Genomic DNA, 26,832 nt, shown 5'->3' with positions numbered 1-26,832 from the left:
GCCTGATGGCTTTTGGGTACCAACTATACCTGCTGATATGGTGTGGGTCTGTACAACCTTCTCGACTGTCAAAATATGGAAATTGGTAAATAAATTATTGGTTAAACACAGTAGTTACATACTTAAAGAACAACAGCCCTCTTGATTCCAACAGGTAAATGAAAAGTTCATCACCATGGTTCTGTCCAACAGAACAGTAATTAAAGAGCAATGAAGTTGACCCTGAAACAATTTTTTGCATATCATTATTTTCCTCATTGTGTAATTTTTTTTACTCACATCTGTAAACTGTGGTTGGCGTGGCACGATGTAGGCGTGGAATCAGGCATGCCTGGAATTATGTTTGTGGTATAAATGTGCCACACACCTACATTGCATCTGCCCAGAGCAAGAAGGTCTGTGAAGATGGGGGAACCTTCAGTGTAAGTGAAGGAGCTTGCATTTATGTTAAACTTATGTTTGCTGTTGGCATTTAGTCAGTGTCAGGGGTTTGTAATTCGATTAACCAACTTGTGTTCCTTCAAACCTCCCCCTGACATTCATTAGTAATTGTCATTAGATGAAATACTGAATTTATCTATCTGATCTCTCTCAGGTCTTCTGAACAGAATGCCACAGGTCAAGAATTACCTGACAAGGTATTTCTACAAGAAGATGCATATAATTTACATAGAATTATTACTTGTAATGTAAAATGTCTAACAAAGTTATCATAGTAAATAAAATAAGATTCAATTAGCATATATTTATTTTGTAAACATCTAATTAAAATGATGATGTATGTTGTGTATGTTGTGTAGATCTTCAATGACCCAATCCATGGGACCATTAAGATGCATCCTCTTCTGGTCAAAATCATAGATACACCTCAATTCCAGAGACTCCGGCACATAAAACAATTGAGTTTTGGTTACTGGGTGTACCCAGGGGCATGTCACAATCGCTTCGAACACTCACTTGGGTAAGAATGATGTGTACATGTCTATAATAATGTAACACAACAATATTTACTCAACATGTTTGTATAAAACAACTGAATCTTTGCTCTTTTGGGCAGGGTGTGCCACCTGGCAGGTGAACTGGCAAAAACACTCAGAGAAAGCCAACCAGAGTTGAACATAACTAAAGAGGATATTCTGTGTGTTCAGATCGCTGGCCTTTGTCATGACTTGGGTAAGCCCTACAAAAAAGATGGTTATATTAAACAATAATTTAAATGAATAACATGAGCAATAGCGAATAAGGTAAGTTGTATGATTACTATATCACTATGGTTTTAAAATAATCAAAATGCAATAATTGCAGCTGAGTGTTAGTGACATTGTGCATGAAGTACAACTTTATGAACATGGTTTATGAAAAAATGTAGTTTGTTTATAGTTCATAAACTCATAAACTTTGCATATGAAAATGTTAATAAAATAACACTATAGCTACACAATCATAATCTAATACAAGGAACATGCATCATGTAATTCCACGACCATTATCTCAGTGCTATTCTGTAAAGGTAATTCCTATTAAGTTAAGATAAGATAATATAAGACGATCATTTATTAGTCCCACAAGTGGAAATTTACATTGTCATGGCAGAAAGTGGACAGTACAAAAAAAGATCAGCAAAAAAACAATATCACAGACAATATGCTGACTGTATAATATAAAAAGTTCAATATAGAAACAAACAGTCCTAGAAAAAAAACAGTTTTAAAAATATCAGTATATACAAAAAAATATGTTTGTGAATGCCTGTATACATATAATATAAGTAAGTGTACATATGTACAGAGTGGATATATATATATACACATATTGCACATAAGAAAAATGGAAATGGTGTATTAGATGTCTGTGTTTGTTAGTCTATGTACGTTTGGTCAGCTGTAGTAGAGCCTGACAGCAGTTGGCAGGAAAGACCATCTGAGTCTCTCCGTCCCACATCGTGGGTGCCGCAGCCTGCCACTGAAGGAGCTGCTCAGTGCTGTCAGCATCTTCTGCAGGGGGTGGGAACTGTTGTCCAGCAAGGATGATATCTTAGCCACCAGTCTCCTGTCACTCTCCAGAGGTTATCCTAGAACAGAGCTGGTCCTCCGGATCAGTCTGTCCACTCTTTCTGTCCCCAGCAGAGATGCTTTCTCCCCAGCAGACCACACTATAAATGAAATCTGAGGCCACCACAGAGTCGCAAAAGGTCTTCAAGAGTGGGTCCTTCACTCCAAAAGTCATGAGCCTCCACAGCAGATACAGCCTCTGCTGCTCTTTTCTGTAGAGAGCATGTAGAGTTGTGAGTCCAGTTCAGTTTATTGTTCAGATGAAGGTGAGTGGGAATGTCTACCACCAGCTCCTTGGTCTTTCCAGTATTGATGAAGGTAGTTCTGATGGCACCAGTCCACAAAGTGTTGAGTCAGTTCTCTGTACTACTTGTCTTCCCCATTTGTGATTAGGCCGACTATTGTAGAGTCACAAGAGAACTTCTGTAGGAAGCAGTTGGTGGAGTTGTGAGTGAAGTCTGCAGTGTAGATGCTGAAGAGGAATGGTGCCAGAACTGTTCCGTGGAAGCCCAAACCCATTCGGTCAAAGATTGTCAGCTCTACTCATGACCCTGCAGAAGCTTGTCGGAGGTGTTCATGAAGAGTCATCAATCACCAATAGAAACCGAGCATTATAGCAGGCCCAGATGGGATTTGATAGTGAGCGTTGCTTCTTGTTGGCAGCATATATGAAGCAGAATAGTTATAGTGAAGTGATAACTGTGTGGCCCATAACAAAAGAAAAGAAAAGAAAAGTGAAAACCCACTAAGACAAAACTAAGCAATTTTACAATTAATTTACAGCTGAAAAAACAGACAAGCAGCCAGACACAACAAGAAAATCCATTCTCCTTTTATACTGGCTGTCTGCAGCAGGAACCTGTGGGCTCAGTTTTCTATCACCAGGCATCCTGCAACACAAATGCAGTCAATTCACGAGACACTTTCTGCTCCGTTCATTCCAGGTGTTGCCCTTGATTTCATTTCAATATTCAATATTTTGCAGTGTGATAATCTCATTCTATACACCAGAGTGGAATAGTGAAAGTGATAATTTTTTGTCATTGTGATACACAGCAAGCACAGCACATTGTGCACTAAACAAAATGGCTTGTCTGCATTTAATCCATCACCCTCAGTGAGCAGTGGGCAGTCACAAAAGGCGCCCGGGGAGCCGTGTGTGGGGACGGTACCTTGATTAAGGGGACCTCAGTGACACATTGGAATTTTAAATCGCTTATGAATCCACAGCCTTACCTGCTAGGCCACCACTGCCTTACGAATATTGCTACTACAGTGGCACCAAATGGAAAACAGATGGCTGGCGAAAGGTTTGATGAATGAAAAGTCAAATGAGCACAGAATAAAATTTGAATTACTCAATCAATAACGAAGTCCAGGAAATTTTTTTTCAAATTTTTTGCACAATGCAGTGCACGCACTAGTGCAGTGAACCATTGCTGGAGCACCATCAGCTGATGGAAATTAACTTACAAAGGGCTCTTATGACCAAATTTCATGAAAGTGTGGAATTGTGTGTTCTTTTAAAATGGTCAGCAGCACGTCTTTCTCCAAAAACCATAATCATAAACACACAAAGCTGTGCCACATTCATCAGCTCAGTTGACTGATCAAACTGGAGAGAAACACTTACATCTGCTTTTCCCTTGCATCAGCATGTAATGGTGTCCTTAATAGCATCTACGATCTCTGTTTTATTTTATAGCCAGTGAAGAGTGTGTTGTGTTGCGTGGTTGCAGACTGGACTGAGGCTGTAACATAACAAAATGTGGTAGAAGTGATGTGCTGGATGCACTGTACAAATTAAGTAACCACATTGAAATTTACCCATAATTCACTTTTCTCAAATGGCCCTCTTTTGGTTTGGTATGAGTTTGCACCAGGCAGACCACACCAGAGTTTGCTATTTGATTCAAATTGTGACCACCTTTTTTTGTGGGTCCTGAGTGTGATAACTGTGTTCATACTGGACCAAACTAACTGCACCAAAGCCAAAGGTGTATATTAGATTAATTCAAATGTGTTAAAGCCTGTAGGCGTAATAGCACCCTTTGTTTCACAACTTGCAATTAGCCATCTTAAGTACCTGGCTATTAAGATCAAGGCTAAACTAGCTAATCCAACTAATATTGTGTTGCAAGTAATCAGTATTGAGCAATTTCATTAAAATCAGGAAAATTACAAATGGTTCTCACAAAAGTTTTTTTCACCTTTGATTTAATTTAATACAAATGAATACTGCTTCACTAAAAAACACCTCATCCAGATGAAAGACATACCATTAAAAGTAAAGTAAATTATTCTGCAGGCGGAAAGCACTTCCAAAACATTTTCATATGACTATTTATATTTTAAAGTGAAGTGACGCTGCAACACAGCACACGGTGACACAATGAAATGTGTCCTCTTTTTTAAACATCACCCTTGGGCACCACGGCAGGCACCCGGAGAGCAGTGTGTGGGGACGGTGCTTTGCTCAGTGGGATTCAATCGGGCACCTCAGTAGCACCTTGGCGGATCGAGATTTGAACCAGCCACCTTCTGATTACGGGGCTGCTTCCTTAACCACTAGACCGGTTTTTTGCTTATGATCAGCCCTGTGTTTTATCATGCACAAAGGAAATATGCTTTGTTCAAATGTTCATGAAAATGTATTCTTATGTAGAATACTTATGATTCATTCACCTCATGAATCATGACACACTGCTCATCACTGCTAGGCTGTTCATGGTTCAAATATTGGTACTGGTATAAGAAATATTGGCCCTGTATTTAATTGGTATTTGATTCAAGCAACCTTCTCAAACCTCTGTGGTGTCATTGTGCAAGCACAAGATAATATAACTTTTCCAGGTTTTATCACAGTAAAAAATGTTGCAGTTGTCCATGATTTAATCAAATAGAACAGTTGTCAGGATTAATTTGCTTTGTGTAATTTGGGTAAGTGTTTTTTTGTTTAGGACATGGACCATTTTCACATCTTTACGATGACTTATTGAAGGAGGTCTGTAAGAATGCAGACAAAATGGATTTAAAGGTAAATAAAATTAAATTGTAACATTTATTGAGCCAACCAGTTTGATTTAACATATTTCTTAATTTGAGGAATGAAGATTTATAAACAAAACAGATGGCTGATAATTTTATCATCTGAGAATGATATACACTGAATAAATAAGTTTAAAAATAGAAATGTTCAAAATAAATATAATAATTTCTATTGCAGCACGAGACGAGATCAGTCAAAATGTTTGAGCACTTGGTGGAGGATACTGAAAACAAACTGAAGCCTGTGATGGAAGAACATGACTTGAAAGAGGATGACCGCAAGTTCATTTCAGAACTGATCCAAGGACTTGACGAAAATTCTAATGTGAGTTAGAGTATCCATGGAAACTGGGGTTAAATCTGTCTTTTGAGACTTCAACATATTATCTGCTCCACAGGGGTCCAGGGGTCCAGGAAAGAAATTCCTGTATGATATTGTGGCGAACAGTAGGAATGGCGTTGATGTGGACAAGTGGGATTATTTGGCCCGGTGAGCAAGTACAGCTATTACAAAGGGGAAATGTTTTATGATTAGTTTAAAATATATTCCATACTAAAATTGTGTATGTATATGTGACCAGGCCTATGGGGGTAACCTGTATTCAAGTCACAAAAAAAACCCCCAAAAAAAACAAAACCCAACTAAAACCAACATGACTGAAGTTGTATATTTGATATTACAGTTTTAGTCATGTTGCCTGGTTGTTTGTTGTCCTTACACACAGAGACTGTTACTACCTTGGTGTCCAAAACAACTTTGACTACAGACGTTTCCTGAGATTTGCGCGTGTGTGCAGTGTTGATGGGGAAATGCAGATTTGCACAAGAGACAAGGTAATCATCAATATCATACCTGTTTTTTCAGCCCAGTGTGGGTACATATCTTCATTACAATCATTGGTAAATCAGTCAAAGTCAAAGTGTACAGGACATGTACAGGACATACAGAGAACCACGTAAACAATGTAGTGCAACAGAGCTTGTAAAGTGTAAAAGTGTCAGAGCAGTCTTGTAACTGACTATGAGTATTTTTTATTTTTTTTTCAAAGAATAGGCACAATCTCAAGAGGCGCGTACACATGCAGCGGCTTCTCTCTCTCCCGACCAAACAGTGTTTTCGTGTTTTTCGTCCTGTAAATGTAGTATAGTTGTTATGGGTAGCAGTCTATTTCAGTTGAGCTTCAAAGTTCATAGTTCAACATATTAACAAACTACTTAAAAATTTTACATAACATTAGATTATGGGTTTTAGGTAGGACCAAAACATGCCTTTTTAAATAGTTCATAGACATATGTCCTAACGTTTTCAGTCTGGTATAATTTCATGAATCAGATAAAACATAATGTAGGTTAGCCAACTATAACAGGTGAAGTAAATAAATCTTATTTAGTGACACCTGACAATGAGTGGCATGTGTATGTCTACAAGTGAACATTTTCTACATCACATTGACAATTTAGAAGCAGAAAAAATGGGCAAGTGTGAGGACTGATTGGCTTTGACAAGGACTAAATTGAGATAATTCCTCTGACTAGCTTGTAGAACCGCTAGAACAAGGATTTGATCAAATGTTACAGAATGAAACACAACCAAGCCGACAAAGAAGTAATCTGTTTTAACTCTACCACTACACAACCCCACAAAACAGCATGGTAGGTGTTCTGACACAGTGTGCCAAATACATGCATCAACCACATAGCTTCGTCTACCAGGTATGGCTTGCTTGTTGGCATGCAGCAGAAAGAAAAATATACAACCTACTTTACTACAGATGTGCACCAAAAGAAGCCTAAGATGATTTTTCTCTTCTTTTTTTCAAAATTTCTCTTCGTCACCTATTTACACATATTACATAGACATAAGATTATTTTTACATGCTAACCTTTTACATTACAGTTAGTTGATAAACCTCACCCTGGTCACTTCACTTGTTTTATTTTAAAATCTCTTTATTGAATTTTAAATTACATAGGAAATTCACAGGTCAACATTTTCAGCATTAATGAAACTTCAGACCTTTAAAAGACCCCCCCACACACAATAAACATTCACAGAAAATAATAATACAGAAAAAAATTTCAATAATAATAAAAAAGGTCCATCAGGAATGGTTTCAAATCCCAGCTTTTGAACTAGGCTTATTGAATTTATGTATTGAACCATTGATAGTACACCGTATCTTCTCAACTTTAGCAAAAGACAGACTATCCTTAATCCATGAGGAATGAGAAGAGGAATTTTACACCTCAACAAAATCAGCTGTCCAGCTACATTTACATTTGAGGCATTTGGCATACGCCCTTATCCAGAGCGACTTACAACGTGCTTTCATGTTACCATCAATGAAGTGATCAGTTCTGGTTAATTAGGACCCCACCTATGAATACAATATTTTTATTAACTCTGTTGTAGTTTCTATACATAAGTCAGACAGCTATTAATGTAACAAATGCCACAAAATCTGCTTTTATTCTGGAAGCAATAAGGAACAAAACCCCAAATAATGCTGTCAGAGCTACTGGTTTAACTTGAGTTACAACACAAATGGAAATTGAACAAAATACCTGCAGCCTATAGTCATGTAAAGAAGGGCATGACCAAAACATATAACTGTGAGTAGCCAAAGCCTGACAATATCTCTGACCTTGAAATGGGGATGTGTAAAATATGTATGACGCTTTAATGTGATTTTGTCATGATCCGGACCGGCAGGGGTTGACTCCGGATCCGGAGTCCGGACCGGAGATTCATGTTCGTCTTGTGTAATGTTCCCTGATCGTGTTCACCTGCTGTCTATTTATATAATTGTATAAAACTATCCTGTTCGTGTCTGTTCGCCGTCGGGTCATTGTGCGTGTTTATGTTCCCTTGTCTCGTGTATTTTGTATTAAACCCCTGTCCTGTGATCGTGCGAATGCGTCCTCCTTCACCGCCATGTCCAGCCCACCTGTGACAGATTTCTATCTAAAAGGTCAAACAACATTGCAAACTTACATACCTCAATTGGGGCAGTGGTGGACTAGCGGTTAAGGATTTGGTTACCAATCTACAGCTCTCAATTCAATTGAACATGAATGAGGTCTGCTTATTATAACATAATTCAGGATAATAAATTATGTTATAATCATCAGAGGTACACATACATTGCAAGTGATATGTGCACTGTGTAGAAAAAGACATCTTAATTTAATAAATTATGATGAACTAATTTGTATGCATGTACTGGTGAACAACAGAAAAAGAGTAATAAAATACTAAGATGGGTAGTTTGTTGCATGTAGTGTATGTTCGGTGTTTTTGTTTTGTTGAAGCTTTTGGAAGAAATTTTTTTTCTATTTCCACCAGGAAGCTCAAAATCTGTATGACATGTTTGCCACACGCAAATCCCTGCACTGCAAGGCCTTCCAGCACAGAGTGGTCAATGTCATCAAAATCATGCAAGTGGTTCTAATCCAAAGAGTAATGTAATACAATTCTGTTTTAAGAATGATTTGTGGCAACATCATATTGTACAGTCTGTTATTTTCAGTTGTAAAATAATCTGTTCATGCAGGGTAATAGATGCTCTTAAGAAAGCAGATGACTTTGTGGAAATTGCGGGATCTGGAGGCAAAAAATTCAGCATCACCAAAGCCATAAGTGACATGGAGGCATACACCAAGCTCACAGGTCAATAAAATATCAACTTTTATATGAAAATGAAGTATTATTATGAGGCTATGTTAAATCCAAGAACCATGATGATGTTATTTTATTTGAGTGACCACCTTCTATATAAACTCCTGGGGATATAATACGGCAAAATCTGCAATACCCGTACTATCATAGGTGTGTCACAAATTCTACATGAATTGTTCCTGTTACATGGTTATAATAACTATTACATAGTTATGGTGGTGTTGTAGGATTTCTCCCTGAAACAAATTCTATTATTATTCAAATTCTATTAGAAGGTACTTGGTCATGTACACAGACTCCCATCGTGTTAAACAGGAAAACACAGAATACTGAGATAAATGTGAAAAAAGGGGACATCAGAAAAAACATATATAAACAATATTAAGAAAATAATAGTTGTTCTTGGCAGTCCAATCAATCACCTGGAGCAGGCAAAAAGTAGAAAATGTCCTCCTGGCCCCAACTGGCAACTAAGCAATGCATGAAAAAAAATTCAGGACTTCAGGGCTTTTTTGTTTCCTACCCCTCTTTCCCATCCTAATGACCATACCTGATGATATGGTATAAATATCAAGTTTAAATTTGTGTTTTTTTTTTTGCTCTTTCTACATCAGATCATATTTTTGAGCAGATTCTCTATTCCTCCAAAGAGGAACTTAAGGACTCCAAGGAGATCCTCATGAAAATTGTGAAGCATCAGCACTACAAATTTGTGGGACAGATCTTCCTGGAGACAGAGAAGAAACCTTTGGTACAAATTCAAATTATTGTGGACATGTTAACGTGTTGATCCTACTGAAATTAGACTCCATGCAACCCTTTGGTTATGTGATGCTTATCTGATGCTTATGGTTTTTAGGAGATGATAAACGAACTGGTCGAATTGGACACTGGGAAGAAGCTACAGAAGAGCGACTTCAGTGTCATTGTAAGTCATTTAGAAATATAGCCACAATGACCCAGGAAAACACTCAATTGAGAATTTCTCAACTGGGCCTCCAGAATTGTAGTGCAGTAAAGTTTTTATGCTGAATGCACCATTTCCAGACCAGCATTACATTTTTTGTATTAGAATCCATAAGCATAAATGTAGTTTAGAATGTGACAGTTTGTGCAATCAAATACAGAACCAGATGCATATGTTAAGTATTGGATTTAAGTTTAAATGTAACCTTTTACCTGAACATTAGTTTTCACTCCTACCCCTGGAATTAAAACATTGACATATCAGGCTTTTGAGGCTCTTGATATTTGATTTCCTAATGTGAAGTGCTTGATAAATTCAGGTCTAGATTTCAGAGTGACTGTAAGTGTGCTGCTGTTAGTACCACTTTAAACACTACATTGTCTTACTTTATACGATGTGTCATTTTACAATTGTCTTACTAAAAATTCTCTGGTTAAACCTTCACAGGCTGTGGCTATTGGCTATGGAAAGAAGAAAAAGAACCTCATCAATGGATTTAACTTTTACAGTAAAGATGACCCTAAGAAAGCAAAGAGAATCGAACTAGACCAGGTAAATGAATTCTTAAAAACCCCCAAGTGTCATATAAAATGTTTAAATGCTGCTTTGGGATTCTTAATGAACAGTAAACATACTGAAACCACCGATAACCCACCCAATTTAAGTTAAAATTGTCCAAAAATATGTTTGTCATCATGAAAAGACAAAAATGATCAAATTGGATGTCCTCTATTTATAATATTATTCATATTCTTACAGTCAACCATTCACAATGGCTGGTGATCAAGTTAATTTAGAGCCCTTAGTCCTGCCATTCACTTTCTTTTTCATCCTCATGAATGTTTATTTTCTCAAATCGTTTTTGCAAACATTATGTCTGTATGTCTTAATGAACTATAATCTTATATTCCATGCCTGTGGTTGGGTGAATACTGACAGGTCGGCGCTATCCCTGAGAAGTCTGAAGAATACCTAATCCAGGTTTTCTGGAAGGGAAATGAGGACCTGAAGAAGGCAAAAGACTGCTTTGAGGATTGGAAAAAAAACTACAAGGTAAAAAACAACAATACACTTCAGGTAGCCTGGACTTTTATCATTGATCTTCAAATAATCTGTACATTAGTCCCACTCTTTTACTCGAGTATTATTTAGTATTCATTAGTTCAAGTAAGTGTTTCATGTCCAAAACAGTCAATCCAATCAAACAACAAAAGCCTTACTCAAAATTAAATATACATTTGGCTATAATGAGATGAAGAAGGTGTTGATTAGTTGGTGTCATGGTTGCCACCCATCCTCCAGGCCAGGCAGGGGTTGCGTGGCTGCCCCCGACGCCGGCAACCTGGAAGTTATCACACTTGAGGTCAACAGCATGCTTAAAACACGGGCGGCCATCTTTGCTAACTGCAAACTCATTTCTGATTCCTATCGCTCTGTTGTAAGCCGACTGCTTTGCTCCCGTCCACGCTCTTTGGATTTCACTTTTGTCTTTCACCGCATGCTCCCTCCCTGATCACGATTCTGTCTCTGCCTCTGACACTGTATCTGCTCCTGGTGACCAACACTTCTGTACAACACGTCTACAGCCTGTTGCTGTCCTCTATCAATACTCCACGTTGGGTGCTGTACCTCCTCTGAATCACGTCCTCCTCCTGCAGATGGAGAGAAGTGCCAAAAGTTTTGAGAAAGACACAAATACTGCTATTCACAAGTTTGCTGCTTCACTGTTTTCCGATCATTTTGTCAATTGTTTCTGGTGTATTGAAGTATAATTACAAGCATTTTACAATTTTCATTGTAGTTTATGCAAAAAGTCAATATTTGCAGTCTTGGTCGTTTACTCCAGTCCTCAGGAGTCCAATCCCTGTACTTTTGGGAGAATATCAGTTCTTGATGTTTTTCTTGGAGAGAAGTGGCTTCTTTGCTGTCTTCGCCTCACTGTGTGTGCAGATGCCCTTACACCGGTCTGCTTCCATTCCTGCGCAAGCTCTTCACTGGTGGCACCCCGATCCCACAGCTGAATCATCTTTAGTGGCAGGGCTGAAATGAAGTGCAAATTCATCTGATTACTCTTCAAAAAATTCTGGAGTATATGCAAATTGTAATAAAACCTGAAGTGGTGCACCTTATGAAAACCAGTATTTGTCATGTCAAGCATCCCCTTAGCGAGAGCACAAGTGACCGAGCTTCTTCCTGCCTCCCAGCTTCGGCCGCATGTGTGCCCCAATCCCATGCTTCTGATAGTTGGATCATATTGCACAGATGACTTCCCTTTGAATATTTCTGCACATAGGCTTGAGCAATGGCATTGTGTAGTATGTTAGGATATCTGAACATATGAATACAAACTCATACTGGAGAAATTGCATACTTTGATTTGGTGACCTGATTTGATACTGGTTGTACTGGAAAGAGACTATGCAGCAACTTGGTTATCTAAACTGGTTTTAAACAGGATCCTTTTCACCACAGATGTAAAGTCTATTGGGCTCCTCCCTACTCAGAAGCAGTGTTCCTATACACCTACATGGGCACTGGAGTGGGATATTTGTTTGTGCTAGCCTGGGTCTCATTTTGCGGTACCAACAAAGTGCGTTGGTAATTTCATGTAATATTATCAGTGTCTAACACAGTCTAATAGGTGTGCAGTTTGTGTTTGTATGTGGTAGTAGCCAAGTTTTGGGTGGTAGTAAAGTTAAAGTGAAGTGATTGTGATACACAGCAGCACAGCACACGGTGCACGCAGTGAAATTTGTCCTCTGCATTAAACCCATCACCCTGAGTGAGCAGTGGGCAGCCGCTTTGCTCAGTGGCACCTCAGTGGCACCTTGGCAGATCGGGATTCAAACCGGCAACCTTCTGATTACAGGGCCATTTCCTTAACCGCTAGGCCACCACTGCTCCACTGCCACCACTGCCACTAGTAGCCTACTTGCATATGAACAGAAGACCCAGGTTCAAAAGCCACTTACTGTCCCTGTAATTCGCTCTGGATAAGGGCATCTGATAAATGCCTTTTAAAAAAAAAATCTTTAATAATGGTATTATTTTATTGAGAGATTTTTATTACATTATTATCATGAATCTTCCTAATATCAACTGTCGCTGTGATGGTGCTATCCTTTATGGCTTATTGTTTCACAATACATTTGCATTCTGATTATGTCAGCCCTTTTATTGTCCCTTCATTTGTGTTGATTTATAAGAGACTAGCCTAACATGGATTTAAAAAATAAAAAACAGTCTTTTATTTATTTCATTTGGAATATAATTGGCAAGATAGATTGAGACTGGTGTAAATTCTTTTTATTCATTTTCCTGTTCTTTATCACTCTTTTTTTTTCATGTGTTGTCTCCATTTGGCTTCTCCCGTTAGGGGTCGCCACAGTGGACCAATCAGTGTGGTTGGCCACACAAAGGCTTGGGAAACATTTTATGCCAGATGCCCTCCCTGATGCAACTTTCCCAACACAAGGAAACAGTGGCTGGTTATTCTTTTCCTCGAAATTCTACAAAATTCTGAATTCTTTTTTGTCTTCCCTTCCATAATTTCACAGAGTTTGCCAGAAGAGAACAAGCGTCTGAAACTGCAGATAAATGATCTGAAAGCGGAAAATGAAATGCTGCGTCAGGAAAATGAAATGCGTCAGAAAAAGGAAATGCTGCGTCAGAAAAAGGAAATGCTGCGTCAGGAAAATGAAATGCTGCGTCAGGAAAATGAAATGCGTCAGAAAAAGGAAATGCTGCGTCAGGAAAATGAATGAGTGCGCAAGAAGAAGTCTGAAGTGTTTGAACACCTCGGACCTTGTGTGTTTTGCATGCTCTCCCTGTGTTAGTGTGGGTTTCCTTTGCATTCTGTCGTTTCCTCCCTAACCATGAGTAGCACTAAGCGGTAATGGAATGTCAGTCAGTCAGTGAGTGTTGAGTTGTGTAATATGAATTATAATCAATGTGCATTATAATAAAAGGTATGATGAAAAAATGGAAATGTTCCACCTCATGTACCAGAACCTGTCATCACTTTTATAAGCTTTTTTAAACATCTACTCTTACTGTAATTGTATATTTGAAATAAATGGTGTGATGAGAAAAACACTATAGAACCAAAAAAATCTTTCAAATCACTTTTGCTTTGTCTTACATAATATAATTTTCATATAATATCCTTATAATATCCTGGTCTTGTTATTGCAAAATTGTTAGATTGTTTCATTACTTCAATATCTAGTTGCTCTGTATTCTGTTTGATCTTTGATCTTTCAAAAATGTTTTGCAGTGGATTGCATAAACTTTTAAAAATAAACAATTTATCTGGAATTACATTACTCTGTGTGATTGGTCTTGATTGGTCTTGTGTCAGTGAGCCAGTGCTTAACCAGTCATGGAAAATAATTTTTAATAATTTTATATCAGCCGTGTTGGTTGCAGGATGAGACACAGTCGCGCAACATCCTGAAATGGTTTCAATGAACAACAAGAATATAGCGTGACCTTAAGTGTAAATGTGATCATATGAAGTGTTAGACTTAACAGTTTTTTTTTTATTGTTTACACACAATCCCAGTTTATTTGCAAAATGAAATGTCTTTTTTTTCATGTCACTAACACAGTCTTTCAATGGTCATATACTGTCTCAGTCTGTTAAACACTACCATAGGAAGCTCAAAACACATGTGTAAAAAAAAAACTCAGACGGAAAGTGTTGTAGAGCATGGTTATAGGATAATTTAGATGACAAAGACTTTCTTCTTTATTACTTTGAGGTATAAAGAGAAATTCTATAAACTTACCAAAGCACTGCACAAGACTGATGCTGCAGACTGAAAACATTTAGAGTACAGTACTCCATTACAGTAACATGTCAATCAACATGGAAAATCTGAACAGTAGTAGAATTCTTACTGCTGTAAAGTGTGAAATACATTGCCTGAACATGGGGCATATGGTCTTTGGGTCAAAGGTCATATACCTCATACCGCCATGCATAAACAAACTGACAAGTAACCTCACAATCTGTGTCTAAGGTGTAAAAATGTGTGTAAAGCTGCAAATCTGCTGGGGTGTTTTTCTCCTTGGGAGTGGAGTGTAACGTACACTGTGAAAAGAATCTGTGATGCAGCCTGGTGCCACTGCCTTTTGAAACCTTGTGAATGAAGGTGAGTGGTCTCTACCGCCATCTGGTGGAAAGAAACTGTATATTTTAAAGTAAAGTTATAAAGTTTAATAAAGTGAAGTGATTGTCACACGTGATACACAGCACACGGTGCACACAGTGAAATTTGTCCTCTGCATTTAACCCATCACCCTGAGTGAGCAGTGGGCAGCCATGACAAGCGCCCGGGGAGCAGTGTGTGGGGACGGTGCTTTGCTCAGTGGAACCTCAGTGGCACCTTTTGCGGCTCGGGATTCGAACCGGCAACCTTCTGATTACGGGGCTGCTTCCTTAACCGCTAGGCCACCACTGCCCCAGATATTTCAAGGATGAGTTGATAGTTTAAAAACAAAATGTTTATAATGGTCAAACCTGATTGGCACTGAAAAGCCGGCTGGCTCGTCTGAAGGAGCCTTTACCCTCATTTTTTTTTTAAGTTTTTCCCATCAACAGGACCTCCGAAGGAAATGTGAATCATTTATTTTTAGAACTAGTATTGAAATTTATGAGAACAAGAAAACTATGGTGGTACTCATGATCACATCACTCATGATCTGATAAATGCCATAAATGTAAATGTAAATCACACATAGTAGAGATTGAATGAAGTCTTTAACGATTTCACTAATAGTCTCTGGTCCTCTGTCTGCAGGGCGTGGAAAGATCAGACGTGCAGCCAACACACGATGGAGACCTGGAAGCCCTCCACCACCCTACAAAGACCTGGCGTGATGGGACCAGAAAACCATGCAGCACACTGCTAGGCACCATGATTCCATCCTGCAGCCCTCCACTCACCGACAAAGGTCACGACTACTGACATCAGCCACACCGTAGCATGCAAAGTAATGTATCAGTAGTATAATTAGTATAGAAACTTCACTGGTTATTTAACTGGTTCAGAGCAGAATCCAACAATTTTCAGTTGAATTAATAATTTTATAGAAAAAAATTCCACCAAAGTTGTTGCTTTTTTGGTGTCTGAGAGGTCAGAAGCAGCAGTTTTCTTTTGCTGGAGGGACAATCTCACTTGGCCTTCCATGGTTTTCTATTTCTCCCAACGCCAAAAGGAAAAGACTCCGGTGGTGGCACGCCTGACCTTCAGGTTGCTATTTATGCCTAAATGTTTAATATGCAAAAAGAACTCATATCACCTCCTGCTTATATGCATTACATGGGACAATTCCCTAATCTAGCATGATTTACCTCATCTTTACCTCATCCTGTATCTGTGTAATTCCTTCATGGTGCCATTGGCCTTCACACGCCCAGCAGGCTATATATAATGTTGATCACTTGATTGATTTGATGGCCCACCCATTTAGCAGTTCTGCAGCCAGTCCTGGAAAACTGTGGGAACAGGACCTTTACATTTACAGCATTTATCAGACGCTCTTATCCAGAGTGACTTACAATCAGTAGTTATAGGGACAGTCCCCCTGGAGCAACTTAGGGTTACACATTGTGACAATCACTTCACTTTCTTTGTTTCTGGTTCATAGGCAAGTGTGTTACCCACTTGGCTACTACCATCCCACTATCCTGTGGGACACATCCCTGTGGAGCGCTGGTGTTGACAGTCCCTGAGTGAAAACTGGAGCCAGCCGGTCAGCACAGGTTTCGAGGCAGCGAAGGGAGACGCCACACCACACATCATCTTTGTGCATTCAGAGTGGAGTCAGAGATCCGGAGGTGTGACGGACGTTGTTGTTGTGGAGCCTGTGTGCTTTGCTCTGTACTACGCAACCTGTGTTTGCTTTTTGCAACAGCAACGGCTGACGAGAAAGAAGAGGAGGAGAGATACAAGGTTTACCTCTCATCCAGGGCTTCTGGTCAGGAGACACCGTTTTACATCCGGTGATAATTTATGGTAATTTATCCAATAATGCAATTATAGGATTGTTCAAAGTTATCTTGTGAACAGATAAGTTCCAGTCAGAGAAACCACACAAATGATTATTCAGGTAAGAACATATACTTCTTTTATCATATCAGAGGGTCACAAGTCTAGAGCAATTTATTTATTTAATTACATGGATACTCACAAATGACAACACAGAAATTTTTATGAACTGTGGCACAATTTTTTAATTGACATCTTGCAAATAACCAGATTTACATTTCATGGGACATTTGTCAAATTATATTCTCTAATCTAGAAATCTATTCTATGTAGCTAAAAACAACATATATACATTGAGTGCAACTACTTAAAGCTCATATAAGTCAAATAACTGCTGACATGAATCAACTGAATCTTCTTTTAAGGCCTTGATTTTATGCAGTTCTTGCATAAATTAAATAAAAAACTTTGCTAGTGTGTGTTTTCCATAATTGCACTTAATGTACAATGTTGTCAACATTATTCCACATGTACATGTAGCTATTCAACATCAACACTAAAACAGATGCGAGAGATTAGGTGTGACATTCACTGTGAATGAACCAGGGGCTTGTGAACCTTTTACTGAATCGGACACAATCTATAGCTCTATTATGCACTGTAGTTTATTTATACATAATTACATGCTGTTTCGTATTTCACCCATGGAAAAACAGCGGACACAAAATACGAGGCGTGCCAGAAACCACGGCCATGTAAAAATGTTCTACTGAGCCATGACAGAAATAATTTTCTTTATATTGATACCATCACTATATGATCTAATCTACATTAACATAAAGGGAAATTCAATATAAGGCAATAACCCGTAATGTGGTTTATATTATATCACGATAAGGGAAAGCTTCACTACAATTGAAGTATGATACAGAACTCTGTTTATTCCCTACATCCCACCTCCCATCGTGGCCTCAAACAAAGCAGAACAATGACAGAAATTTGACTTTCTTTTAAACCTTGCCCCCCTCCTCCAAATGTACAACGAACTGACAGAGATACCTAGAGACATTCTGACTGGTGTTTGCATAGAGTTCTTCTTTTCCCTTGAAAGCAGTATCTGAGTGTTTATTGCTTGTGAAGATTATTGTGCCTCTGAGTTCATCTCCAATTCATTTTACCACACTTTGTGTGACTGTGATTTTTCATTATGTCAGAAAGAAAAGTTATGGAAATTCAGGGTGCATTACTTCAGCGCAGTTATTGAAGTTTATCCATAAAATGGCATAACACACAAAACGAATTTATGAACAATGCTCCGCCTGTACAATCCATGGCAAACAGAGATTATATGATTAGAACATGTTGTGCAACCTTGACAAGCTAAACACAAACTTTAGTAGCACCAATTTGTATTCCATTGCAGCGATTTGTGCACTCTGTAACTCCCGACAGGTTCTATGGCTTTAAGTTTTACAGAAAAGGACAGCTTTGGCAACCACAAGAACACACTGACATAAGGTTCCACTATGCTTTTCAAATATTGCCATTCGTTTGTTCACAGTCATTTACAAAATGTTTACTTTACGAAGAAGTACACATCACCATGAGCAGCTTTCTTATAGTCTAGTCACATAACTCAAATCAACATGATGGATGATATTATTATTATTATTATTATTAATAAACATGCAATTAATTACTATGTGCATACATGTTTTAGTGTGGGTTACAAATCTACCCTTACCCTTGAATCAAAGTAAAAATGGCCTGAGAAAGCCTTTTTGTACAAACAATATATAATAAAGTGTGTTGAACTCACAGATGTATGTGTGTGTGTGTGTGTGTGTGTGTGTGTGTGTGTTGGGTAGATCTCAATTAAATTTAGAGTCCTCTATCTCTACCTACCATCACAGAGGTCACATCGTGAGACGGGATATTTCATACCACAGACAAAAATATTAGTGTCATTATGCACAGTAAATACATTTAGATGATTCGGACATAAATGTAGCAAAGTTTCTTTTTCGCACTGACGGGAACATGGCTGCGTTTAGGAAAAATTCCCAAACTTCACAGTATAATGATGATTCAGTTCGGAACACTCATCAGATGTTTCAAATATTGTAAATATTGGCTTCTTCATGAAAGGTCATCATGAATAAATCAGAATTAACTCACCATAATTAACCCAGCATTACAAAAAATGTCAAAAGATTAATGTAAAAAAAATTTAGGAATTCATCTGTTAGTTTGGTAAACTGATTTTCAGAAAAAAAGTTGAATTCTAATAAAAGCACTATTTGGATGAGATGATATGAGTGGGTTAATGAAGGTTTATCAAGGGTCTTTAAGGCCATCCTGTGTCTCTGCCCCACGTTTCAGTAGATGTCAGGGCAGTCTGAGAACTTCCTGTCAAAGTAGCCACCAGTGTAGATCCAGTCCTGGCTTCCAGTGTGGGGGTTTGTGCCCGGATGAAACCACCTGTACCATTACACAAGTACAAGTACACAGTACAAGCTTGAAATAGTAAACCTATTGTACAGATAATAATAGATATTGCATAATAAAACTTGAATACATTGCCCTAAACAATTACTGTAAAGATGTTACTGAACAAGGTTTCCCATTTACAGTTGATAAGAGTGCACTGGAACACAAAGCTGTTGACCATCATCAGTCAGGGAAGGGTTATCAAGGCAATTGAAAAAGTGGACAAACTGGAAGAGGATGTCTGCCCCCTTATAGTATATGAAGGGGACCTGTAGAAATGTGAAGGGACTGAATTGAATTGGGTGACTAAAACTGGGATTCATGATAACGCACAATCCAGCAACAAATAGGAAAATCCCACAGAAGCAGAACTCACCGATTTGACCAGTCCTCCTCATCTCGGGCTCTCTCCCTGCGTGCAGCTCGCTGCTTCTCCTCCAGTCTTTCTTTCTCTATGCTGGCCTTGTCTGGGAAGCACAGATCACACAATAAAGTAAACCACTGAAAACTGACTTCACTTCTCACCATCTGAAATAAAAGGGTTTTGGTTTGCTGAATCGTGTCAGCAACAAGAAACATTTATTCATGATGTGCTTTTGTAAAGACTCATACCAATGTCCCCATTCTCCATGGCTCTGATGTCGGGACGATGACGACAGTCTGTAGGGGCCAACACTGTCTCCATACCCGGCTCAAGCTCATTCAGAGACATGGCAAAGCTGGTGAAGTTGTACATCTGTACATCACAGAGACAGACAGATGGTCTTTATTACTGATTTAATATTGATTGTAAGTCACTCTGAACAAGGGTGTCTGCTAAATGCCATAAATGTAAATGTAAACATGGGATACTTAGATGTTTTTTATTCAGTATGTGTGTGTGGTTACTCAAGTCCTGGAACCTGTACAATAAAAATCTATTTCCAGTATTGCATGTGGTCACGTTAATTTCAGGACACGAGCTGTGTGTTACCTGTTCTGAATGTGGGGGACGTGGTACTATCCTCCACAGCAAAGAACTCCCAGGAATCATAGCTACAGTCTCCTGAACCTCTGGCATCTCATCAGAGTCGTCACTTACAGCACTCTGTTCCTGGTGGTAATAACACAGATTGAGTTACTAAATACCCCTCAAAGTACAGTAGGTTTTAGTACAAACAATCAATTTATCATGTCTTTACTTAAATAAAGATATTGTATAGTAAGCGTTCAGGAATATAAAGGAATGAAATAAAACATGATCTTACAAATTGCTAGACGTTATGAACTAATTAGTTGTGTGTTGCAGATATAACATACCGAATGGATGTCAGGGTTTTCGTTCTTGTTGAAATGTATGCATTTAAATCTTCCACTCAAAAAAGTGATGGAGTGATGAGCACACCAGCTCCCTCCGATTATAAGGCACGTAACCAGCTACAGTGTGCTTCAACATCAGTGCCTCACCTGTTTGTGTTTCTTGGCATCGCTTCCAGATTTCTTTTCTGCTTTTCTGCTGGAGTCATACACTTTAGGATCAATGGCGTACATGCACTCAGTCCATTTCCCATAGATCACGTGGCGCTTCTTTTTACTGGTGGTGACCAGCAAAAGAAAATAAACAGCAAAGGATGGAAGGAGAATGAGAAGGAAAAGACAATGATCAGAATGGCTTTTTGAATGATTTGCTAAGATATGTAGCAAGTATTACGTCTTATTCAATTTTATTACATTTAATTACATTTTCCAAAAAAGGCAAATATAAGAAGACTAATTCACTACTTGTTGGGGTAGTGATAGTCTAGCAGGTAAGGAAGCAGACCCAGTCATTCATCGGAAAATTGCTGGTTTGAATTCCGAACCGGCAAGGTTCTGTTCACACTGCTCACCAAGGGTGAGGGTGTGATGCAGAGGATACATTTCGTTGTAACACCATGTGCTGTGCTGCAGTGTTTCACAATGTCAATCACTTTACAGGTACACACTCAATATGTGTACTGAAGAGTTTAAATGTAAAGCGATTAAGCAAATAAATACGCAAGAATTACAGAATAGTTAAGAGTCACTACAAATGTTCCAAGATTCTTGTAATTTTTGAAGCAAACTCACCTTTTATCTTGAATATGGCCTTCTACTTTGTGCAGCTCTTTCCCAAACATTCCACATGGCTTGAAGTTCAAGATGCATTTATCCCCAGTGCTGAAATGATCACCAGATGTTTAGGACTAACAGATTTAATCTGTATAAGTGTAAAAAAAGTGGTCATACTGATCTCTGACCTGTGGTTGACTATCTCCACTGTGCCATATTGCTCAATCCAGAGCTTGCCCAGGATGACATTGTGGATACAACAGTGAGGATTTGTCCAGGTATAGGCTTCTCTGTGTCTGAAAAGTTGGAGGGAGAAGATGGAATTGTTTGTGCAGATCTGAGACAGACTTGCTAAAGCAACAAAATATGTTAAAACCGCTGACAAGCGTTACTTTTGTACAGGACTGAGATGCTAGTGACTCACTATCACCTCTTGAGGTACACAGTGGTATTACATGACAGATTTTTAACTCCCTTATGTAAAGAGACAGATAATATGAAGCTCTGTCACAAACATAACAATTTTAAACACAGAAGATAGGAAATTTAAAGGCAGTTCATAACTGGCCCAGTTTTTAGCATGTTAAACAACAAATAACTAACACAACAATCAACACACAAAACCTCCAAGACTGCAATTGTATTGTAGTCAAGTGGTCAATGCAATAGTGAAAGACAGTCACTCTGCATAAAAATGTCTGCATCAATGTAATCGAATTAAGCTCTCACGCACTTGAGCAGCTCCAGGGTTATGGTGCCTTTGGGTTCTGCCTCCACACTCTTGCCCCAGAACTTGAGTTTGGGGTAGATGGAACCATGGAACACAAAGTCCTGGTTGAGGGACTCTGTGTAAAAGGCACTGATCGGGGGGTGGTGGCTCACCTGCTCCGAGATGAGACGGAAGCCCTCGTCCTCTCTGTGACAGGTTGTTACATTAAATATGAATCTATCACTGCACACAGGAACTTACAAATATGAATTCAAAATCAGTTTTGTTTCTCTTTTGGTCCGAAATCCTAAAACACAGGAGGGCAAAATGTCTCCTTACCTCACAAGCTCATATGTCTCTCCCAGCAAAGGGTTGAAGGGCTTTCCAGTTCTATCCCACTGAGATGCCACAGCTGACACTGCAAATGCAGCTACAAACTAACAAGGTGCACGCACGCACACACACACACACACACACACACACACACACAAAACATAACGTTTTCTTAATATCAACAAGCGTTTCACCAAGGACTGTTCTACAGTGAGTACTGCTGACGGGTGTTGACGTGATTTTACCTGCATACGCTCTATTGAGTCGGAGAGAGTGCACGCTTTGTGGATGAGGTATGTGTGTTCCATGTACTCTGAGATGCGCTGCAGGAAGCTCAGGGGTTCATTGAATACGATTGGCATTGTTATCTTGGACAACTCCTACACCATTGGAGACATTAATGGGGGGAAAAAAGCAGAAGTAATTTTGACATTAAGCACAATAATTAAGTAAAACATTAAATAAAACAAAAATTACTCGACTACTACTCACCATGCCAATACATTTCTTTAGAAAGCCCCACACACTAAAATTATTTCTAGAAAACATTGGGGCTGGAAGAGTCGTTCTGTAGACAAACAAAGAGAACAGAAACTTTGAGGCTGATCAAAAACGACTTTCTTGGGAAATTTCCTAGAATACACAAATTCACAAACTTGCCTTCTCCCCCACACCCCGTTCTGTGAGAGGGTGCTGCCATTGGATGTTTGTTTGCCGTCATACACAGTAGCATCTTTGAAACTGACTTCACAAGAGTCGTCCGAGTCCAAACCTGTGGCATGCACATCGCCAGTTCAGCATAATGATTCTACTTCAGCTAGAGAGCTCCTGGCTAATCAAATCCTGTCAGCATATAGAATTAATTTTCCCCTGAATGCCTGACCCGTGATGCGGGGAACACTCCAAAAGTCAAGCTGGAGTAAATACATTTTTTATAATAAAAAAAATCTTTTTTTTTTTTTTTCATTTGATCAAAATCTAGTGCACAAGATAAAGTAAACCTATCCTCAGCTTCTTCAAATGCTGTGTATAGTGTGAGTGTAATCAATAGACACATTAATAAGTTCTTAGATTTAATGTTGAAGCACAGTCATGCTGTATTTTTACTAGGTTTTTACTAGTGTAGGTGATGGGACAAGGTAACATGCTGCATTGTCCTGACTGATATAGAAAAACAGTTTGCGTTGTGCTTTAAACTGATGTCTGTGCATGTGCTTCCACACATGTCCTTGGCACAAATACTTGATTACTTTAGTGGCGTGATGTGATTAAACTGTAACTGAGTAAATCAAAATAGGTTAACTGAGTAAATTGATTTATTGCCAGTTTGCAACAGCACTGTCTACCTGATGAGTGTTTATGCAGACGATAACTCACCAGTCTCAGCGTCATAGAACTCCTCCTCACTGTTCATGATGAGCGTGTGCAGATGAATGGGGGGGGGTCACTCAGAGGTCATTGTTTCTTTGGACAGTCGCTCGCACTTCACCCCCCTCTGGCAGAAGCTCACTTCTGTTTGAACCTGAGGACAAATCATGCGAAGAACAGGTCATATTGTAATGAAAGGTAAACCAACAAATAAAGTTCAGAGAAGACTGAAATACTGAACAAAAACTGAACAACATAGCAGCAAGATGCTTGTCTTCTTGCTTCAGGTATCAGGAATCTTGAGGTATTCAGGTATTGCATCTTGCTGGAAGCTGATTGTATGGTAGACAAAATTCTGCTGATTCTACCCATCCAAATTCATTTCAGATTATATAAAAACGATTTTAATAACATGTCATGGCTGAAATAAGTTCACACTATTAAATGTAGAAGAAGGGAGAAGAAGAATACTGTCCTGCACAACATAGCTCTATGTACTGCCCGAAGGTATACACATCTGAGGCACGTAACCTGCATGTTCTGTAATGCTGTACTGAGAGATAAGAGATTGTGAGATGATTAAAGGCCGTGGCCTATGCGAAAACGCCAAGTACACGAGCTCAGACCACAGATTAAATGCAACATTTTTTTCCACATTTTTTAAGCCAAGACACACAAATAACACGACTGAGAAAAGCGGACAGTATTGGGATGTTGGGGTTTTAAAGTCCGGCTTTATAACGCCCTCTGCATACAGGATGTGACTCAAACTGAGCCTAGGGATTACGCGATAAAATATTCAATAATTACCAACATTTATTAGAGGAGAGCAGCGCTGCACGGCATGATAAAAATATACTTCTGATCGAAATGGCCCTGATTACACGCGCCCATAAAACCCAAACACCACCTCTGACAGCACAACGTGAAGATGGGTGTGCAGACGGGATCGACCGCACCGTGTTTAAATTAAACGGACTGTACTGTGCGGGTACGTCCACGGGTCAAACACGACGTATGCAAACAACCTGTACTTCAGCAGGGTCGCGTTCTTCGAAATCAAGGAACATCTTATCGCAGTATCTACAGACTATGCAGCTAGTCCCGTTGAGCTGCGCATTCTAGATTAGTTGATAGTAAATTAACAGATAAGCGCACACAAGAGCGGGCCCTTTTGCACAAACATCGCTGCGAACGCGGAATTCTGTGTAACCGCCATTAAGACAATTACAAATAGGAAAACTAGAATGACATGGTTTCCAATTCGTCTAATCTGACCGAAATTGGCACATATTCATCCTTTGCGCAGGCCTATCTCCAACCATTCGGCACCTTTTTTTATTGTTTACGGGGGCAATGGCAGACAGTACTGAACAGACAGAAGAACTGTCGACCTGGCCTGAGCTGGAAATGGGTCCAAAACACTATTCAGAAGTCCGGCAAAAGCCTAGTGGGTAACACACTCGCCTATGAACCAGAAGACCCAGGTTCGAACCCCACTAACTACCATTGTGTCCCTGAGCAAGACGCTTAACCCTTAGTATCTCCAGCAGGGGGGGGGGGGGGGGGGGGGGGGGGGGGCACGACTACTGCTTGTAAGTCTCCCTGGATAAGGGCGTCTGATAAATGCTGTAAGTGTAAATATGAGAGGGTCTAAATAACTTAGTGGGTTCCTAAACTGCCCTCGGGATCAACACGGTTGCTTATTCATGACACCATGTCAGCTCCTCCAGCCCGCGATAGAAACCCCCCCCGCAGAATCAGTGACAGCCACGCAGCCAGGACTGCAAAAAATGCCCCAGAAGCCGCGGACGTGTCCGCGCCGGGCGCGACCTGCCCTGGGACGTCAGGCGGAGCAGCAGAAGCTCCCAGAAACGCTACTCGGGTTTCATGCCCCCGACCGCGCAATTCGGCGCACGGAACAGGCGGCAAACCGCGACAGCGAGCGCGGCAGAGGACAACACTGCCCGCCGCGACAAAACTCGCTTTTTCAGTCCATACGTGAGCCGGCGCCTTGACGCGCGTCATCCTGCCGCTTCACGGGCGACATACGCGTTAGCCTAGCTTAGCATCCCGCGTCCTTTCTGACGCGCCGAGCGTAACTTCTCCAGCGCACAACTTTTAAACATTTATTAAAACACTACAAGCGGCGCAAAGCTTGTCGTCAGAGGCGCCGCTGAAATGAACCGCGTCTCTCTTTCTTTTCTTACCTGTCCTGGCTCCCGGGTCCTGGGCCGGAGGGCGTTCTGTTTATCCGACGGGACAGCCCGCAAATATTCCGCACTTGTTAAGTGACACAGAAGGGCGGAAGCGTTTAGCCAAGGGGGCGGGGCCAAAGGGCGGAAGAGCGAAGGGTGGGCGGGACCAAAGGCGCGTTTCCAACCAGTCACGCTTCGTGAAATGGAAGCCAGCCCACAGCCAACGGGTCGGGTGAGCGGGACCACAACAGATCGGCGTGCGGTTGACCAATGAACAGGTCGAGTCCAGAAGCCACGGCGCGCCAAAGGGGAGGAGTTTCAGGGCAGCGCTATTATGTACTGAAAAGGTATGGATATGGGCTATTTTTAAGCGTTCACGTAAATCAGCAGCAGTCAGTTTCTCGGCTCTGTGACAGTTTCTCGGCTCTTCTGCAGTCGTATGCGCATGGAGGCATCATAACTACTCAAATACCCTTCATTTAATAAACTGAAGAATGGCGTATGTATTACATAAGATAAAACTAATAAAACAAATAATTCAGAAACGATTCACGCAAAAACAACTCCAGCCACAAGGGGGCAGAATCAACCCGCCCATCCAAAGAAAACTTGGATGACGAAGGAAAGACGATCAGCAACTTGTTTTCTCAAGTAGGAAAAACTACGGTGTAGAACAGATATTACTTACAACAAATAATCCTGCTCTTAAATGCAGCTGTTTATTCTGTAAGGAGATCTGCGGGAATCCCGTGGGGCTTTAAACCTGGGAAGAATCGGAGAGCCGCGGGGGGAGACTCTGACTCTGATTCTCAACTCTGAACTCTGATTCTCAACTCTCAACTCTGGTTCTCAACTCTGATTCTCAACTCTGATTCTCAACTCTGATTCTCAACTCTGATTCTCAACTCTGATTCTCAACTCTGA

General features: G+C 39.9%; 2 protein-coding genes and 1 long non-coding RNA gene across 6 annotated transcripts; 2 read left to right on the top strand and 1 right to left on the bottom strand.

The window, feature by feature from the left end:
• The first annotated feature begins 375 nt into the window (after positions 1 to 375).
• samhd1 (SAM domain and HD domain 1) lies at positions 376 to 14,067 on the top strand. The gene is made up of 15 exons (XM_028994647.1): positions 376 to 422; positions 596 to 638; positions 801 to 961; positions 1,058 to 1,173; positions 5,012 to 5,088; positions 5,278 to 5,424; positions 5,498 to 5,589; positions 5,825 to 5,933; positions 8,446 to 8,537; positions 8,654 to 8,769; positions 9,393 to 9,529; positions 9,638 to 9,706; positions 10,193 to 10,297; positions 10,685 to 10,798; positions 13,303 to 14,067. The coding sequence occupies exons 1-15, from the start codon at positions 406 to 408 to the stop codon at positions 13,507 to 13,509; spliced, it is 1,602 nt and encodes a 533-aa protein (XP_028850480.1). The 5' UTR covers positions 376 to 405; the 3' UTR covers positions 13,510 to 14,067.
• A 1,468-nt stretch (positions 14,068 to 15,535) lies between these two features.
• LOC114797653 (uncharacterized) lies at positions 15,536 to 20,159 on the top strand. 2 transcript variants are annotated; one of them, XR_003750967.1, is made up of 3 exons: positions 15,536 to 15,703; positions 16,400 to 16,767; positions 19,374 to 20,159. It is a non-coding gene; the product is annotated as an uncharacterized LOC114797653 (long non-coding RNA). The 2 variants fall into 2 exon arrangements; XR_003750966.1 differs by lacking the exon at positions 19,374 to 20,159 and having other exon boundaries at positions 16,400 to 18,558.
• Positions 16,966 to 26,741, bottom strand: osbpl2a (oxysterol binding protein-like 2a). 3 transcript variants are annotated; one of them, XM_028992585.1, is made up of 14 exons: positions 26,597 to 26,741; positions 23,720 to 23,864; positions 23,003 to 23,114; positions 22,835 to 22,910; positions 22,588 to 22,722; positions 22,349 to 22,446; positions 22,034 to 22,216; positions 21,489 to 21,596; positions 21,319 to 21,408; positions 20,677 to 20,803; positions 20,204 to 20,323; positions 19,843 to 19,966; positions 19,607 to 19,697; positions 16,966 to 19,221 (listed from the first exon to the last, which is right to left on the bottom strand). In XM_028992585.1, exons 2-14 carry the CDS (start codon positions 23,754 to 23,756, stop codon positions 19,119 to 19,121), a joined length of 1,404 nt encoding a protein of 467 aa, XP_028848418.1. In that variant the 5' UTR covers positions 23,757 to 23,864; positions 26,597 to 26,741; the 3' UTR covers positions 16,966 to 19,118. The 3 variants fall into 3 exon arrangements, with proteins under 3 accessions (XP_028848418.1, XP_028848417.1, XP_028848419.1); XM_028992584.1 differs by lacking the exon at positions 26,597 to 26,741 and adding an exon at positions 25,921 to 26,035; XM_028992586.1 differs by lacking the exons at positions 22,034 to 22,216; positions 26,597 to 26,741 and adding an exon at positions 25,921 to 26,152.
• Positions 26,742 to 26,832: the final 91 nt, after the last annotated feature.

This window comes from Denticeps clupeoides, chromosome 10 (genome assembly GCF_900700375.1).
Source record: "Denticeps clupeoides chromosome 10, fDenClu1.1, whole genome shotgun sequence".
Lineage (NCBI taxonomy): Eukaryota > Metazoa > Chordata > Actinopteri > Clupeiformes > Denticipitidae > Denticeps > Denticeps clupeoides.
This window is presented reverse-complemented; position numbering and strand designations above follow the sequence as displayed.